General features: G+C 39.0%; 1 protein-coding gene across 1 annotated transcript in view; it reads left to right on the forward strand.

Annotated features, from left to right (window-relative positions):
• Positions 1 to 500: 500 nt before the first annotated feature.
• The window catches only part of pde4a (phosphodiesterase 4A, cAMP-specific), a gene marked incomplete at both ends in the record, with an annotated part of 42,557 nt that continues 25,487 nt past the window's right edge, over positions 501 to 17,570 (forward strand). The window contains one exon of the mRNA XM_079252329.1: positions 501 to 796. Coding sequence (XP_079108455.1) covers positions 501 to 796 — 296 coding nt within the window. The remainder of the gene's footprint in view (positions 797 to 17,570) is intronic.

Here is a 17,570-nt window from a genome sequence, read left to right on the forward strand (position 1 = left end):
ACACATAGAGGAGCCAGCGCCGGTGTTCTCTGTGTCTCTGCAATAAGTGGCTGATAAAAAGCAATAAATCCTGTTAAATAAATACTGTCATCCGGTTTTGCGCCATGGGCGATGAGGCGTCAAACTTCAGGAGAAGCAGCAGGACTGGTGTCTCATCACCAAAACCCAGGACTGGTGAGGACCACGGCAGAACGGAGGTTCTGGGATAAGCTGAAACTGGTCACCATCGACAACGATGAGGATAATCATTTTTGGATGACTTGTCAAGTTATCACTGTGACAGTTTTTGATGGTATTCAGAAAACCAGATTCCGATCGGGGGCTGTGCTGGACTTGGTCACTTTGATTTGTTCGCTCCGAGATCAAGTGTCAGAAAGGGACATGAAACGTTTTATTTTGTGCTTGAAATAAACAAATATAGCCATATTATTTAACTATTCAGTTAAAAGGGGATCTTGTTCTTTTTTCTTTTTCTTTTTTTTTTTTTTTAATTTTGCACAATGATGGAACCACCACCATGTTCGAAGAAGAGCCTGTCCCTGTCGCTCCCGGTTCCCCGGGAAGGACAGGCGACTCTGAAGCCTCCGCAGCATCTTTGGAGACAACCCCGGACCCCGATCAAAATCAAACATCGGGGATACTCCGACACCGACAGGCATCACCACCGGCACATGGAGCGCTCCGACGCCGTGGATACGAGCGACCGACCAGGACTGAAAAAGTCTCGGATGTCCTGGCCATCCTCCTTTCATGGGACCACAAACACATCCATTGGAAATTGTGTTGGGCACAAACGGTAGGCGAGAGAAAGTGGTGCGCATCCTAAACATCCCAATAATAGCCCATGCCAACCCACAAGGCATATGCGTAAACGATGGGTGGTGGGGCGGAGGGGGGCGCATTTTAATGAGTGCGTAATAACGCAGTGGGCCTGAAGGGTTAACTGATATGTTGGGATTTCTATCGCGAGGCGGGACGCGTGGGTTTTCAGTACCGATGCGTTATGCGTCTTTGGATAGACTCGATGTGTATGAAGCTCAAACCAGTCCACCCACTCAAATCGCAGGACGGCAGCATCTGCAAATACCAGTAACAATTTTCAGTGCGTCCACATGTTACATGTAGTGGTTGATGAGTAACACTAGGTGCAGTTCTTTTAATGGCACTAAAAGTCTAGTGCAGTGCGCTCATGCGTGCAAGACTCAGATACTGTCACGGTGCACTCAAGGCCTTTATCAATGTGTTTTCAGAGGGTTGATTTGGGCTCAGTGGGCGGAAGACCAAAAGAACACTGCTCAGAAACCCTTAACATAGCAGTGTGTATGGATGCGAGGATACTCCTGACCTCTGACCCACAGTGGTAAAGGAGAGGGGAAAACAGCTGACAAAAAAAAAAAAAGAAAAAAAGTGTCACAGTCAGAGAGTGGTTTTTAAAAAATAAGAGAAAATTATGCAGCCCTACTGTACCTGAACTTGTGTGGCGGTTATGTCACACAGATGGTTTCAGACAGAATCTAATTGGCACACATGGCTGCCCTCTGATCAGATATGACAGTAAAATATTCATTGCATTGAGGAGAGGAGACTGTGCGAGACTGCGTACAAACAGAAGAATTTTATTACAGTTAAACCCCACTAGCTAACTACCAGCTTTTAAATCCAATTAAAGGCTTTTCATTAAGTGAGTCATGGAACGATACAGTTTTGATACAATTAGTTTGTCCTTGCTCAACAGTAGCTCCATTTACCTTTTCAGCAAAACATGTTTTTTTTTTTTAAGTCTCATCATCTTCTTTTCGGTGCAGTAAAGCAGGTATATTTTTATCACCCAGGAATGTGCAGCCTGTTCAACATGGGTTAGAGTTGCACTTGCAGTTTATGTGACTCATTTTCGTTTTTCCTCTTTCTGTGAGAGATAGTCAGAGAGATGTCAAGGCCTCTGTGTTGTTTTTTTTTTTTCCCTCAGTTTGCTCCCTTATCCATCCCACCCCATCCTTAGTATAATCCAAAATCATGGGATGTTCTTGCAAATGAAAGAGATGGTTTACATGTCTGACTCCTTCTGACTCCCATAATATCCCCCTCATCTTCTTCTAGACACTGACAGGCCCAAATGTGCTCTTAATACAAGAGCAACAGATAAAACAGTGTGACTGTCAGACTAGGAGCATACCCTTGAGAATTTTGGGGTCTTCAGAGGACAACCGGGCTCTAGTATATTCTTGCTTTACTCCTGTCATCACTCGTTGGTCCTTTTTGTTTTCAACACCACAGACGGTCATCTTGACAGGCCTCTGGGAGATGGGCCAACTCCAGCTGACTGGAGGAAAGGCTGATTTGTATTTCAGACCCCAGGACACATGCTGAGGCAGTCCAATCTTTAGTGCATTGGGATTGACTCTGCCTGCCCTTCTTCTGTGGGCGGCAAAAGAGAGAGAGAGAGCGAGAGAGAGTGAGAAAGAGAGAAAGAGAGAGAGAGAGATAATTTGATTCCAACAAGCTCAGTTCTGAGGGCACACCAAGCTGGCTCCAACTGTGTGTTTGTGTGTGCATGTGTGTGTGTGCACCTTAATACATCCGTGAGGTGATGTGTGCAATCTGTGGGTGTTTGTGCTACACAGTGGTCAGGAAGACGGGCACAGAGAGGAACAGAGACCGTATGATAAATGTTGTGTGGCATTAAAAGTTGTAGAATGCATCCTGCACAGCGTGTGTTTTGTGTGTGTGGAGGTATGTATGTATGTGTCAGCCGTTTACAGGCTGGTGTGTGACCTGTAGTCCATATGGCTTCCAATAGGTCTTGCCTTATCTCGTTTCATATTAGAAGGAGGCCAGAGGGATTTCCGTCATGTTGATATTATTTTTTGTTCTTCTCGCATATTGCAGCGACTGTAGATTCTGCCGTTTTGCTTATTTCTGGATGAGAGATCCTTTGAGCAGATGCCTCATCCCTGCCTATTTCCTTTATTATCAGTCTTAATGAACATCTATGTTGACGCAGCAGCTCTGTGCTTTTAGCTTAAGGCTAAGTTGCGTTGAGTCCAGTCTTTGAAAGGCAACTCAGTGTGCATCTATGAAAAACACTGATTGTGGTTATTTACATGCACGAAGTGCTTGAAAAAAAAAATCATCACTCAAGCCTTCTTTGAAGACAAGAAATAGATGAGAAGCAAATATTAAACCTTAAAGTCTGCTTCTTTACTTGGATATTGCTAAAAAAGATTTGGTCACTCACAGTTTTATGGAAGTCTGCTCAAAATTTTCTTGCAAATATGTTTGTGATGCATATGAATGCACTGTTTTTTAGCCTGTACAAACATGTTTTTACCTTAATAATGCTAAATTAATGTTTTTTAAACTCATTAGTCAGGGAACCTTCAGCGACATTGTTTAGTGGAGTGTAGAAAAATAATTGGTGTTTGATCGGTTCAGCATTACTGACCTGTTACACGACCTTTTTGTCTGAAAGAAACAGATCGTTCAATCACAGAAGAGCTGGTCAAGACCTCATCTAAAGGTTCTAAAGATCAATTAGCCTACGAGCTGCTGGAGAAATAGTCCTGGACAAGGTTGAGATATAAACAGCTAGCTGCGAAACTGTAATACATAACCTTGGATTATAAAAAGAACTGTTCCCAGCAGCCTGGAGTTTATGAAGGAGACTATGTGTGAGGGATTCAGGGGGCTGATTTGCATACAACGATTTGAGGAATCACTGTCTGCAGCTGTTTTCACATGCCTATTTTTATGCCTATGCTATGTTCTACAAAATGGCAGTCTTAGTGGCAATCAACTTGCCCCCCAAGGGTGTCAGTCTACCTCCTCCTCCAGTCCCTAATGTCTTTTGTTCAACCGTCTTGACAGTCTTTTTGTCAGAGGATGCTAATATGAGCATATCAGTCATCAGGTCCCATGCCCAATACATGCTGGGAAGTTTTAACACTGAAAAAAATGATTGACACTGAAGGAGTAGCAGCTCTTCCCACAAATCTGTTGCTATGGTTACTTGTTTAATGCTTTTGTAGATTTCATTTACCTAAAAAGGCAAAGCCTACAGGCAATTGATGGGCTTGACTGTATGATATGTCAGTACGGAGCAGATTCCACTGGATATGCATCAGGGCTTGAGTATTTATGGAGGTAGAAAAGTGAATATTAACACACTTGTGCTAAGGAAGGAATGTCTTCAGATAGTTCAGTCACAGCAGAGCTTGGTCTATGTTTGGTCACCTGCAACAATTTCAAACCAAAGCCATGCTCACTTCTTTACCAGCTACTTCATACATTCTTTACACCTTCTTTTCCCCCCACAAGCCAGAGGTTCAGGACAGATTAGTAAGCTTGAACTGCTGTTTTCCCCACCTGACTGGCCAGCTGCCATGATAATTTAGTTCATAATGAGGTACAGCCCCAGCTAATTACCACAACATCTGTATTTTGCTGCTGATGACACGTTTACATTTCTAGAAATTTAAAAAAAAAAAAAAAATCTTTTGCAGGGATATTAAAAAAATTCCACAATAAATGTGTTTTAACAGCGCTAAGTAATGGACCTCTTATCTCATTTGTGTAGTGGAACCATCTGTTTAAGCTACAGATTGTACTCCTCTGTGAATACATCATGCTTTCTCTTTACTCTCAGTGCTAATTAGTATCTGGAGGCAGTTCATGTACTGGAACGCTGCTTGCAATTGGCTGACTCTGGCAAATCAATGAAACCTCAGGTAGAATCCCTCCAAGTTCTTTTGGCAATGACACCAAACAGGTGTGTGCTCCAGGGTAGTGTCTCATCTGAAGACCCTTTTTGTGTCTTGATCTATTTTCGATATTTTGTCCGACTGCAGCCCCGTTGAGAAACTCAGAATACTGTAAAACACATTCTGCACATGCAGTTTACTTTGTCAGCCCAATAAAAACCTTGGCGTCGTTGCATTTTAATTAATTTCACACCAGATCCTCTCAAAGTGAAGATACACTGGTCTTGTTTTTTTTTTTATGACTAGTGAGGATGGGCAGCGATCCCAGTAAGAAAAAAAACAACAAAGTGAGCCACAGCATGCAGCACAAAAAGTCCATTTGTTACCTACAATTATCTATCTGCTTGATGCAGCTTGTCAGCTTTCATTTAGTCTCTAACAACCCTCAGTCCTCATTCCCTTCTTTTATCATGTCCATGTTCATCAAATCGCCTTTATTGAACTTTCTATCACAGTTTATTATGTGTCAGTGTCCTCTGCCTCGATCAAGATGCCCATTGTGATAGCGATAAGCCTCATTCTGGTCATTTTCTTTATATTCTCTTATCTAATAAAATTGTTTGAGTAAGGCTTTTGTCCATTCGAATAACAGTCTTTGATTTACTCCATGTCACTTTTTTTTTTGGTTTGATCCTCTGGCTTCTCGGTGCTTCATTTCACCTCAGTGTAAATAGGGAGTATTGATTTCATCTCTATTTCTGTTCTCAGCTTTGTCTCTCCATTGTGTGGCCCATCCCGCTGGTTCCCCGCAGCTTCCAAGATCGCTTCTGATAGCCTTATTCTTGCTTACAGCGGCATTAAGCACACTATCATAAATCTATCATTTCATCCCACTTTCTTGTCTGCTGGCATCATTTGTGTCTTGCAAAGTATCTTGCCCCTCGAAGCCATATCTAAATTCCAAACCTTGACATCCCAGTGGAGAAACAAAGTGCCCACCCTTCGCGATACTCTGTACTGAATATCGTTCCACAGTCTTCTTTTTAAAGTCACTCTATACTCATGCAGTTCTGTAAGAATCATAGACTTCAAGTGCATCGTGGGAACAAACACCTTCATCACATGACTGGAAATCAGCTGCCATTAAAAAGGGAGTTCAAACAGACCTCCACATCAAAGCCAAGTCTGTTTGAAGGTAAAACTGTTAGTTTTTTTTTTTTATGCTGGGAGATGAAAAAAACAACACTTCTTTAAAAAACATCTTGCGAAATTTAAATCACCTTCTCTTGGATTTATTCTTCTTATGACAGAAAATAATGCTTTTTAGTGGCAGTAATGGTAATTTATTCTTCAAGCCCACAGGCACTGGGAGGAACTAAAAAGGAAAAATCTTTTGATTGCAATAAAATTGTCCACTTCAAACCAAGAAAAACAACGTCTTCATTCCCAAAACCTGGGAGATTTGAAGTGTCAAAATGTGTAGTGTTCAATTTCAAATAAGAGGACGTATTTTGCCTTTAAGCAAATGCCCCCAGCTGGATTAATAAAAACCAAACAAACAAACAAACTGCAATATAATGTCTGTTTTTATTGTCTTTACCAAGTCGGATATATTATTATTGTGCTCCAGTAAACAAGAGAGGCCAGATGTTGTTGAGCAGAGTGATGCCACAGAGAGGGCTACCCCCGTGAAATATGCTTGAAGCTGCTGTCTTCATGCAGATGTGTTAGAATGACTGAGACCGACAATCCCTCTGTCAGCTACGCGCCGGTGAAGAACGTACACAGCGGAGCAGAAAGAACAAACGGTGTACACCTGCCAAGCAGAGCACCGTGTTAAACTGTTGTGGGGTAGGTCAAGGAAGCGCAAAGAGAGCCTTGTTCAAACAAGACCTCACAACAAATCAGTGCAGAAATGGATGAAGACATGCACCTGGGGACCAGCTTAATGTCGAGAGACTTAACTTGAAGACTGCACGCTCGTTCAGTTGCCTGCTGATGCCAAAGTCTTATGAGGTCACACCTTCCAGACATCCTACTTTTAGACAATAATGTTACCCAGAAATATTGTCAGTGTAAATATGACTGGCTGCTCATGAAAGAGAGACAGTCCTGTTTAGAGAGGAGGCAGATGGCATTAATAATGGCACCCTGTCACTGATGTACCTTACTGTGTACACCAAGGTCCAGTCGAACATTTTACACAAAAGCTTTTTATCAGACCGTCACTTTGATGTTATTTATAGCACAACTCAGTCAGTAAGACAGTATGTGAGGAAATAAATGTATTTTTTGCCCTCTGTTGGTCTGATGCAGCTTCATAAAAAGTGTAATTTTTGAGCTTAACTGGAAAAACTCTGAAGTAAACAATATCAGTACAAAGGCTCCCTAAATGTGCCACTAAATATTTCATAGTGAGTTAGTTTAGAATACAGAGAAAAAAAATACCACCAGCCTGCAAATAATTATTGTCATCTGAGCCCTCTGTGGGAAGTGTTATACTTTCCTTATTAAAATAAAAGAGAACAAAAGTATTTTGCTCTAGAGGGAAAAGAAGCAAAAAAAGCAATGTAAAATATTTAATCATATAAAAGGAATCCTGCAAAATACATAATGTGGCAATTACTCCAGTGAGACCAAATGCTATTTTTCACATTTTTATTACGCCTTAGGTGATGGGAGGTGATGGGATTACGCCTTAGGTGATCAGTTTTGTAGATGGACAACATAAAGCTAATACTTGATCTTTTTAATCTATGTATCAACATTATCATTAGTTTATAATCAATATAGTTATGGGGCCTGTTTGCAGGCACACACAGCATGTGTTGCCTCTTCTATCTTCATCCCACATCTGAGCCATTCTGTTGTTCAGATATGAGATGCACAGATATATTGGCCAAATGTACAAACTGGCCAACATTCAGCTTGTTGACTGCAATCAGCCAGAAGCAAACATGATAGTATCAACTGATGGCAGTGGCTGATGTTTATTTGCTGTATTCTGGTTCTGTGTATTGACTTTGCCCTAAAACTGAAAAGCTTTATTTACATCTGATTCTGTTGGGCAAAAAAACAAAATGAAATGCAGGGTGCAGAGTTAAGCCTTGAAAAGTTAAAAGATTTGTATTGGTGTAATAGGTTACAACAAAGTAATATGTGAAAGGTTATGATTATACATTATGTCATCATTCGTGGTCATTCACAGAAAGTATCATCGAATTTAAATACCCGAAAACATTTCAGTTATTTTTCACGTAGAAGATAAAACTGTTCTGCTGCTGCTGAAGTGAAGCTAAATGACAGAAACAATCAGTATTGACTATCACCAAAATTATTATGTTTCACACTCATGTTATTTTATATATCCAGACACCAGTAGCTGCTGTTGCAATAAGGTTTGTGGGAAGGTTTGAGAATTTTAAATAATGCATGAAGCTGCTTGTGATTCATAGCTGACTCAAGGTGTGGCCGACTCAGTTTCCTGTAGCAAAAAAAAAAAAAAAGAAAAAAAAAAGAAAAACACTGTTCCAGCTCCTGACCTCTGCTAGATCAAGTGTGAGCTACAGAAACGGTCAAAGCATTTCTTGTAGGTCATGTCCATGTTCACACATTAAGAAGCAACATTCAGGCTGTTTGAGGGCAGGAAGACAGAGACAGAAAAACAGGGCTCGAGGGCTCTAGATCATGTTTTTTGTGATGCTACTTTTCAGTCTGAGTTCTTGACATTTTGAAGATCACAGATTTTTCTTTTGGATCAAGTTGAACAGTAGCAAGTCCTCAAGTAACATCCCTCATTATACAGTTCACCCAGACTGGATGGGATTTCAAAAAGCTGCTGATGCAAACTGGGACATGTATTTTACACCCCAATATAAGCAAAGTAATTAAGACCAGGGAGGCCTCAGGCTTCTGTGTTTGTGTTTGTTGGTGCATCAAGGGCTTATTGTATGATTACTTGTGTGAATTGGGGGTTTTATTAAGAGTTTTTCTTAACGAAGATCTGAATTGAGTTTTGTCTTTCTCAGTGCAGTTTTATTTTCCCCAGAGCTTCTAATTTTTGTTGTTGGATTGTTTTGTAGTGATGAACTCGAAAGCTCTCTGATGCAATCTGCAGTATTGACGGTACCCATAAAAGTTTCATTGTCCATGAGAAAAGGTACCTTTTTCTCACATTCAAGTGTGTTTACAGCCACAGGCCTCAAAGTAAAAGGCATGAAATTAGTTTAAAGCTGCTCAATCCAAGCAAGAAAATATCTTCCCTGAATCAGCAGCAGCAGAAGGAGAGGGTATCCTGTGCACACACTGTAAATGTTGCAGGCTATAGTGGGCAACCCCCATCAAACAGCTGTGACAAGATGAGCCAACTCTACAGAGAGAGTGAGAAGATGAAGCAAGAAGAGAGGGACAGAAGGTAAATGAGGAAAATGAGGAAGCGCATGTGTCTGGAGGACTGATAATGCGGCCGGCTATCTTCACAGATCACTGACAATTGTGTATTTTGTCACATCAAATTTGACGCAAGACCTGTCTGTGATTGGTCATGTCCTTTGCCTCTCATGGCCGCAGTTGCACAACCCAGTGATGTTATGTACATGAACGCTGGCCTTCCTCTCTCTCAGGGTGCTATAAATAGGAGAAGAGGAGCCCCAGGGTCTCAATGTAATGAGATTAAACCAAACCAGTCCCAGCTTGCACTGTTTTATTGAGCTTTATTTCAGTTTTCATTCTATATTTCAGTATGTACTGGGAAGATATTGAGTGTGGCTGCGTCTGCATGCTAGAGTCCAGCGAAGGGCATTTGGTTGTGCACTAGTATGTAGAATGTTTGCGTACGAGAAAATGTGTACATGGGAAAGCAGAAACATCACAAGTGAGAGATAATGTGAAAGACTTGTGTGAGTATGTGTGTAATGTCCTCATTTTGCACCCTGCAGGGCTTGGAGCATCTCCTAAAGATGTGTTCATCATGATGGTAACGTGTTTGTCACTCTGAAGCTGTAACATCACGAAGCTCCCACTTCGGACTGGAAATTAAATTTCATCTTTGCTTCTTTGCTTTCGGACGTTCCCAACAGTTCTCCTGTCTGTCGCCGCCATTGGAAAAGCAATGGTTAACCGCAGTGCACAATGCTTGTGCTGCTTTTGTGGAATCATAATTTGTAAAAGGCAGTCAGAAAAGCACACTGAAACATTTATTATGGCTGTCTCTGTGTGAGCAAGTGCTCGTGTGAATGCTTATGTGAGACGAAAAGCGTCTGGGGATATGCGAAGTGGAAGACATGCATTCTGTTTGGACATACTGTAGATTCTCACAGCCCATATTCTCTAACACTGACATTTTCAAACAATCTGCTAATCTTTTTTTCCAGCACAATACTCAGGCTTCATTACCCAATCACAGCGTCTTCCTCAATCATTTTTCCGTCAGTTAGGGAGCACTTGGCTCCCCAGGTTCAATCCATTCTCTGCTGATAAATATGCTGTGTAACTCATCTCCTGATTTTCTTTCCATCATGACATTATCACACATCAAAGCCATGCAGGACAAAGACAAAAGAGTAAGGGGACAAAGAAAGACAACAGGAACATGCATCTTAGCACCTAAAGCATAAGTATACAGAACCACAGACACAACTGAACAATTCCATCTTTGACAGCTTGGTTGTCTTCTGGAGGCTTTTTTTAAAATTTTTTTTAGTATCATCATTGTAGGAACCTTCTGACTACATTTAGATAACAAGAGTGGTAAATGGACGGCATTTTTGTTCAATTTCACTGTGACAGAATTAAGAGTAGTGTCGTACAGAAGGTGGAAGTTCAAACTGCTTTACTGATGTGATGTAAAAAAAGAAGTTGGAAACAGAACGGATGCTTTTGAATTGGGTTGAAAAAGTGCAAAATAATAACGCTTATGCAAATAAAAAAAAGAAAGAGAAAACTTAGAATGAGGGACAAGAGGGCAGTGAATAGCATAACATTAAAATGACAGACAGATTGACTCATCAGACAAGGCCCGCTGCAAGGCAATGGCCCTGAGGCAGTTTTACTACAAATGAATTCCCACTGAAAGCCGGCTTGCTACTTACTAATGATATCTCACTGCCATCTAGGATAATCAAGTTCATTTTTATTATTGTTCTTTCACTGAAATGACTGTCCTAAGTAATGCCTGTTATTATGATTATTACAGCGGTATAATGGAGCACATTTAGTCTAATTGTCTTAATCTTTTAGCTGCACACTCCTCACAGTGATAAATTCACGGTGAGGTAACAAGACGATAACATTAATGTATAGTTTCAGAAACATAGTGTGTCATTTTCCAATTTTTTTTTACATACACTGAAACATGTAACCGTTTTTTAGAACACCTACACGATTATATTATGTACCTGTAATTAAGCACAAGATGGGCTTATCAAAATTTTCAGCATGCCAGTAGAATTGTTACAGATTGATTTTCAGTGGGTTAGTTAATTTAATTAGATTAAACTGAATGTAGCTGATGGTTTGTGAAGTATTTTTAAGAGGTCTACGTCTCCAGAGGAAAAATCCCACTAGCTTTTGCAGTGTTTTTGGCATTTCCTCAAGCACCTACACAGAGTAAATCCAGTCTTTTAGAAAAGAAAGGCCCTGAGTGTTAAAATGAACTCAGTCCACCTGCCAACCTGCTTGACAACTGAATCTATTTCACTTTAGAGTTTAAATGACTTTTCTTTTAGAGTTGACCTTTTTCTGACTGACAAAAGAGTTAAAAGAACTTTTCTTGTTAAAGTACACATCATAATCACTTTTATTGGAACTTTTTCTTTCATTTTCTTTTTTTTAAAACTTAAAATCAATTCTTGATTTGTTTAAGGCTTGGCCATTTTAATTGTTTGTTTTGTTTGAAATTAGTTTATTACTATTTTATAAATCCAAGAACGGTAAATTAGATGTTGGATTGTACATCATACTGAAAGGTTAGTCATTTTTATAAAGTTATTATGTAAGGCAGGCAATCTACTTCTTTAAGTCTGGTATTCATGTAGACTCCATCCTGAGTTTAACTTTTAATATTTGTCAATAGTTATCATGCTTGTTATAAGAGGATTTCACACACATTAGAGAACTCAGATCAGATAAAGTTGCCACATTTGAGGAGTGTAGAAACAATAAGCATGATGACAATTAGGGATTGGTAGGCAAACATGTATTTAATTGCTTTGCTTCTATAAAACCATTTCTTAAGTTAAAGTAATAAATAATACATTTTAAAAAGGACTCAATTGAGAGACAAAAGAACAAGAAAACTACTCAAGTACTACGTAACTATTTGATTGTAACGTCTGATTTATATTTTTGTGATGACACGAGAAGTAGTTGCATGAGAAGTAGATGACACAAAAAGAAGTAGAGTAGTTGCCAAAACCATTAATAATTAATACAAATTTATTCCTTCAGAGAAAATGTACATCAGCCTGCATAGCTTATGCAGCATTTTATAAAATCTTGACCAAAACTAAAATGGTCCATATCAAGGCTATTCAATTCAGTTCCATGAGACTCAAATGAACGACACATTGTACAAAACCCTGTAGGCTGTAGGAATAATTTAATTCAGTTGTGTGTGTTGGAGCAGGGGTACATTAAACAACCTGGGACCAAACTGAGTGGGCTATGTTCAGACTGCAGATAGTTATGGCCAAAATCCAATTTTTTTGCCCTTATGTGTCTCAAGTAAGATTCTTTCATTTTAAAATCCAATCCGGATCACTTTTGTATGTGATTTTAAATTTGATTCGGGTGGGATTTTTTGTAATGTGACTGCGGTCTGAACAGCCAAGTAATACAAATTCATCCAGTGGTGACATCCCTTTGTACTGACACTGCAACAGATAAAATAGTGAAATTGGAAGAAGAATTGCAATGGAACAAACATGGTGGATGGCGTAGGTGTGGGTGTACCGTGGAGGGAAAAACAAAACAAAATTTTTGCCTACCATGTTTAGACTGCAAGTGACACCTCTTGTTATTGATCCTCTGCACATGCAGGTCCCTTCAGGGACGTAATTACTCAGAATAAAAATGAAAAGTGAACCATTCATTCATTTTCTGAACCGCTTAATCGAATTCAGGGTCGTGGGGAAGCTGGAGCCTATCCCAGCTGGCTTTGGGCGACAGGCAGGGTACATCCTGGACAGCTCGCCAGTCCATCACAGGGTCACACAGAGACAAACAATCACTCACGCTCACACTCACTCCTAGGGGCAATTTATAGTAACCAATTAACCTAACATGCATGGCTTTGGATGGTGGGAGGAAGCCGGAGAACCCAGAGAGAACCCACGCATACACAGGGAGGACATGCAAACTCCACACAGAAAGGCCACTGACCGAACCCCTCCCCAACTGTGAGGCCACAGTGCACTAACCACTGTGCCACCGTGCAGCCCTGAACCAAAAAATCAAATCTAACGAAAAACATCAGAACTAATCACCAATACTTGCAATATGACCGCAGCCAACTGTATGTCAAAATGAAAAATGTCTTTTATAAGACAGGGGTTCTGTAACCTAAAATGACTGGATAAAAACCACTGGAAAAAAATTAAGAAGGTCAACTAAGCACAATGTTTGCTTATATGTCAAGTTTATGTTAAAAGACTGGTTTGTGGTCTCTGCTTGTTTTCATCTGTTTTTACCTGTCCACTAGATATGAAGAGTTTGTGCCACTATGCCGCCATGCTTTGTGTCTGGTCATGTGACTACCTGGGTATGCCTGATTTGTGAAACAATTGTTACTACATCTGATTGGTGAAAGTAGTGGCATCTGTCTGACAAAAATAAAGCATCTGTAATTGAACAAATGGTAAAAAAGAAAAAGGAGAGAAAAGAAATGAAAGTAAAGAAAAAAAGAAAAGAAAAAGTAATGAGCTGTGTGTTTGTACCAGCGTTAGAACAATGTTTCTTCTTCTAAAAGTAAAAGTAAAAAGTGTGCCGCAGTAAAACTACTCCTGCAACGGCTTGTTTTCTCCCTAAAAAGTTACTCGAATAAAACTAACGGAGTAAATGTTACGTGCCAACTCTGGTGACAATTGAGGAGGTTAGCATGTGGTTAATTCTGAGATCATGACAGTAAAATGTGCAGCAGTATTGCTGATGGTGAGAAAAGCCTCAAAATCAAACATGCTGTGACAATGACAAATACTTCATCCTCATTCTGCCAATTCATTGTGTTGACAATGACAAACATTGTCAATAGTTTAGAATGTCAGCAATGATTTGAGAAATTGCATGGTCAGAATAGGCCGCTGAATTTATACCATGAACTTTAACCTTTTGCTATATTGGTGCCTCCCTACATCGCATCCCTACCAGTTCTTACATACTGCAACTTGCAAAGGTGTATTGTTCCTTTCTGAGGCCATGCACAACAATAAAAACAAAAACAAAAAAGCAAAAAACAAATGCAAATTAAGCAAGGCAGATGTGACAAACACGCATGTGTGTAAATAAAAGCATATATATGCTGAGCCAAAGGCTGTTGCAGTGGGCTGAAATGATCCTCTGTACCAGTTCTTATTGAAGTATTTTTGTATGGTTTTTATGTGGTGTAGAGAGTGAGCAGAGTTGTCCACATTTGTAAAGAGTGTGCAGTATTTTTTGTTCTACAATAAGACTAGACCAGAACAGAACTGGTAGCTGTGTCACACACATAAAAACCTAAAGCCCTGTTTCCATCAAGGGGTCCAGCTTGGTACATGGTGGTTTGACTTGGCTTAGTACGGTGAACTTAAAATGAAATTTATTCATTTTTTAGGGCAATTTTTTTGATTTTATCAAATGAATCCACACAGATTTTAAACCAAAGGCTTTGACTGATTAAGGAGTGGTTAGTTTCCCATCAACTCCACGGGCCAGATGCATTAATAATGTACTTACATAAACCCATTTATACCACCTTTCTACACACAAACTTACAGCCCATTAGTAAATGTACGGAAAGCAAGCCTCATGCATCCTTTACATCATGCATTTAGAATAATTTAAGACTGATGTGACGTCCTTCTGTTTTGTATTGGATATTTTCACAGATTTTCTGACAACATGCAGCTTTACATCGCTATGTCTCCAGATGACCTTGAGCCAGTTTACGTCCTTTAAAACAGTAGTCTAGATATAATTATGGATGGCAGAAAATCCCTTACAGCTCAACCATTATAAACTGAAGTTTAAATTACTGGTCCTGGAGACATGAGAGAGATCATTTTACAAAATACTTCATTTAAAACTTTCTCATTGTGTGAGAAATCTGGGCAGGAAATGTCACAAAGACACTTCTATCTCTTTCCAGCACCGAGGTGTTGATCCACGACGCATACTTTTATTTGTAGTAGAATAAATATTTGTAATGTCCTTCTGTGTGGTCTTCCCAAAAACCTGCAATTACCTTATAAGTCAGTGGCCTGTTTTCTGACGAGGACCACAAGAACACATTACACTGGTCTTGAAATCACTACATTGACCTCCTGCACATTTCAGCATTGATTTTTAAGGTTTAGTGCTTTATAAATGTCATGATGGTCTTAGACCTTATTTATCTGATCTCTTTTTAAATAATATACCCTCATGGACCCTGTGGTCCTCTGATACTGACCTTTTAGATTCTCCCTAAAACACAACCTATGGCGAGGCGTCATTCCACCACTGCAGGCATCAATTGTGGAGCCGCCCGCCAGAAAACCTCTGGGCTTCAGAGACTTTTGACATTTGTCAAAAAAGGATCAAGGCTCGTTTTTTTACGTAGCTTATAGTTGAATGTTTTTGTTGTGATTTTGTTTTAGACTGTTTAAATCTTATTTATTTGATCATAATTTTTATAGATTTATTTTTTGCTTACCAATATTTGATTATAACTTCTTATATTTATTTCAAACACCACCTATTCATGTGGCTCTCTCTTTTGATTTTTTTCTTTTACCCAAGTACATTGTTTTTACTAACTTCTTTATTTATATTTTATACCTGTTGTTTTTATTTGGTCTTATTGTCAAATATTTTGAGCTCAATGTTTTCCTCTTGAGGATCCTTCATGCCCTGGGCTATGCCTGTTCAGTCAGGCAGAGGGTCCTGCACTGCAGCCCTGTACCTGTGGTCAAACAGACAGAAGAGGATGTATCTGAGTGTATGTGAGAATGAGATTATGATTAATTAGGTGTGCTTTTAAAATTGTTAGTTGCATGTTTTTATGTATGGCTTTTTGCTGATATGATTTCATTAGTTGTTAACTAAAAAACTGGAGTGGTATGTCATTTTCATGTGTAGGAATAACTGCTCTGGTGTTGAAAGATTTTATTAACGCAAAGAGGAGAACAGGTATTTTGGGATTGCTCTTATTTTCTGGTACACGATGATAATTGGCTCATGTGGAGCTTTAGGATTCATAGGGCTGTTCCCCTTGAGCTGTATGAGGAAGTGACTGTTGCAGCTTTGATGCTGTCTTTCTTAGAGCTCTTTGTTATCTGAATCTTTCACTGTTATCTCTGTGTGGTCCTTTGCTTTGGGCTTACAGAGCAGATCACTTTTGTTAAATTCTTCCACTTAGATGATTTTTTTTTTCCTTTTAGAGCCGAGACCACCACATTAAACATGATTCCTTTTCCTTTGTCTCAGTTTGGTATGATAGTGCTTCTGCTATTGTTGGAACTTGCATGGTCATTATCTGTTTCGTTGTAATACAAATTATGTTATTCTATTAAAATCATTCATGAAAGAAGTTTAAATATGGGATATAAGGTTGGTTTATGTGCATATATTTTTTGGTTAACTGACGTCTATAAAAGTGAACATAGCATCGGATGAAAGGAATGCATGTTGTGTTTTTTTCCTACATTTTGCATAACACGTATGATTTCAAGTTTGGACATGCTCCTAAAACTTCAGAACACACCGACATGTGTTCTGATGAGGACTGGAAGGTATGTAAATACACATTACACCAGTTATATAATGGCAGCACTGGCCTACCAAGCATTCAGGTTATTTAAACCTATTTTAGGGGTTTATAAATGTTTGAATGGCCTTGGGCCCTCATATTTGTCTGACCTCCTTTTAAATGATCAGCCCTTGCAGACCGTGAAGCCCTCTGATACTGGCCTTTTAGCTGTTCCCAAAACCAGAACCTCATGAATGAATACTCAACCTTGTGGTGAGTACTCATTCTGTTACTCTGGCCCCGAAGTGGGAAACAGCCTGCCAAATAAACCTCAGGACTGCAAAGACTCTTGTTATTCAAAACACGCTCAAGACCTTTTTTTAAAATATAGTTTTTAAATAATTTTTTAAAAAAAAGAAAATTCTTGCTTTTTTTTCTTTAACTTGATCACATTTTTTTTTATAGATTTATTTAACTTTTTAATTATCTTAATATATACTTATGTTTTGTTTTTTTTAAAGACCACCTACTTATTTGACTTTCTGCTTGTAATGTATTGTTTTCCACAGGCATATTGTTTTTATATGCTCCTTTATTCATATTCTATATCTGTTGCTTTTATTTGTTCTTACTGTTTAACATTTTTAACTCCAGTGTTTTCTTCATTGTCTAAATCAGAAGGTTCGATGATAAGAGATTGTAGTTTAAATGAAGTTATCTTGTAATTAAATTAAAATCTGTAAAGCAAACAAACAAAATAAAAAAATAAAAAAAACATTTAAATAACTAGGGTTTCCTAACTTTTTATCATCAGTCAGTTCCAGTTTGTTCAAAAACATTTTTTACCTGGAAAAACATATTAGTCTAAGTTCAGCCCGCTTTTTAACTTCATATGCTGGATGGGCATTTATTTCTTATTGGATGAAATTAAAAACATGATATACTATGACATT

This window comes from Telmatherina bonti (genome assembly GCF_933228915.1).
Source record: "Telmatherina bonti genome assembly, chromosome: 14".
NCBI lineage: Eukaryota > Metazoa > Chordata > Actinopteri > Atheriniformes > Telmatherinidae > Telmatherina > Telmatherina bonti.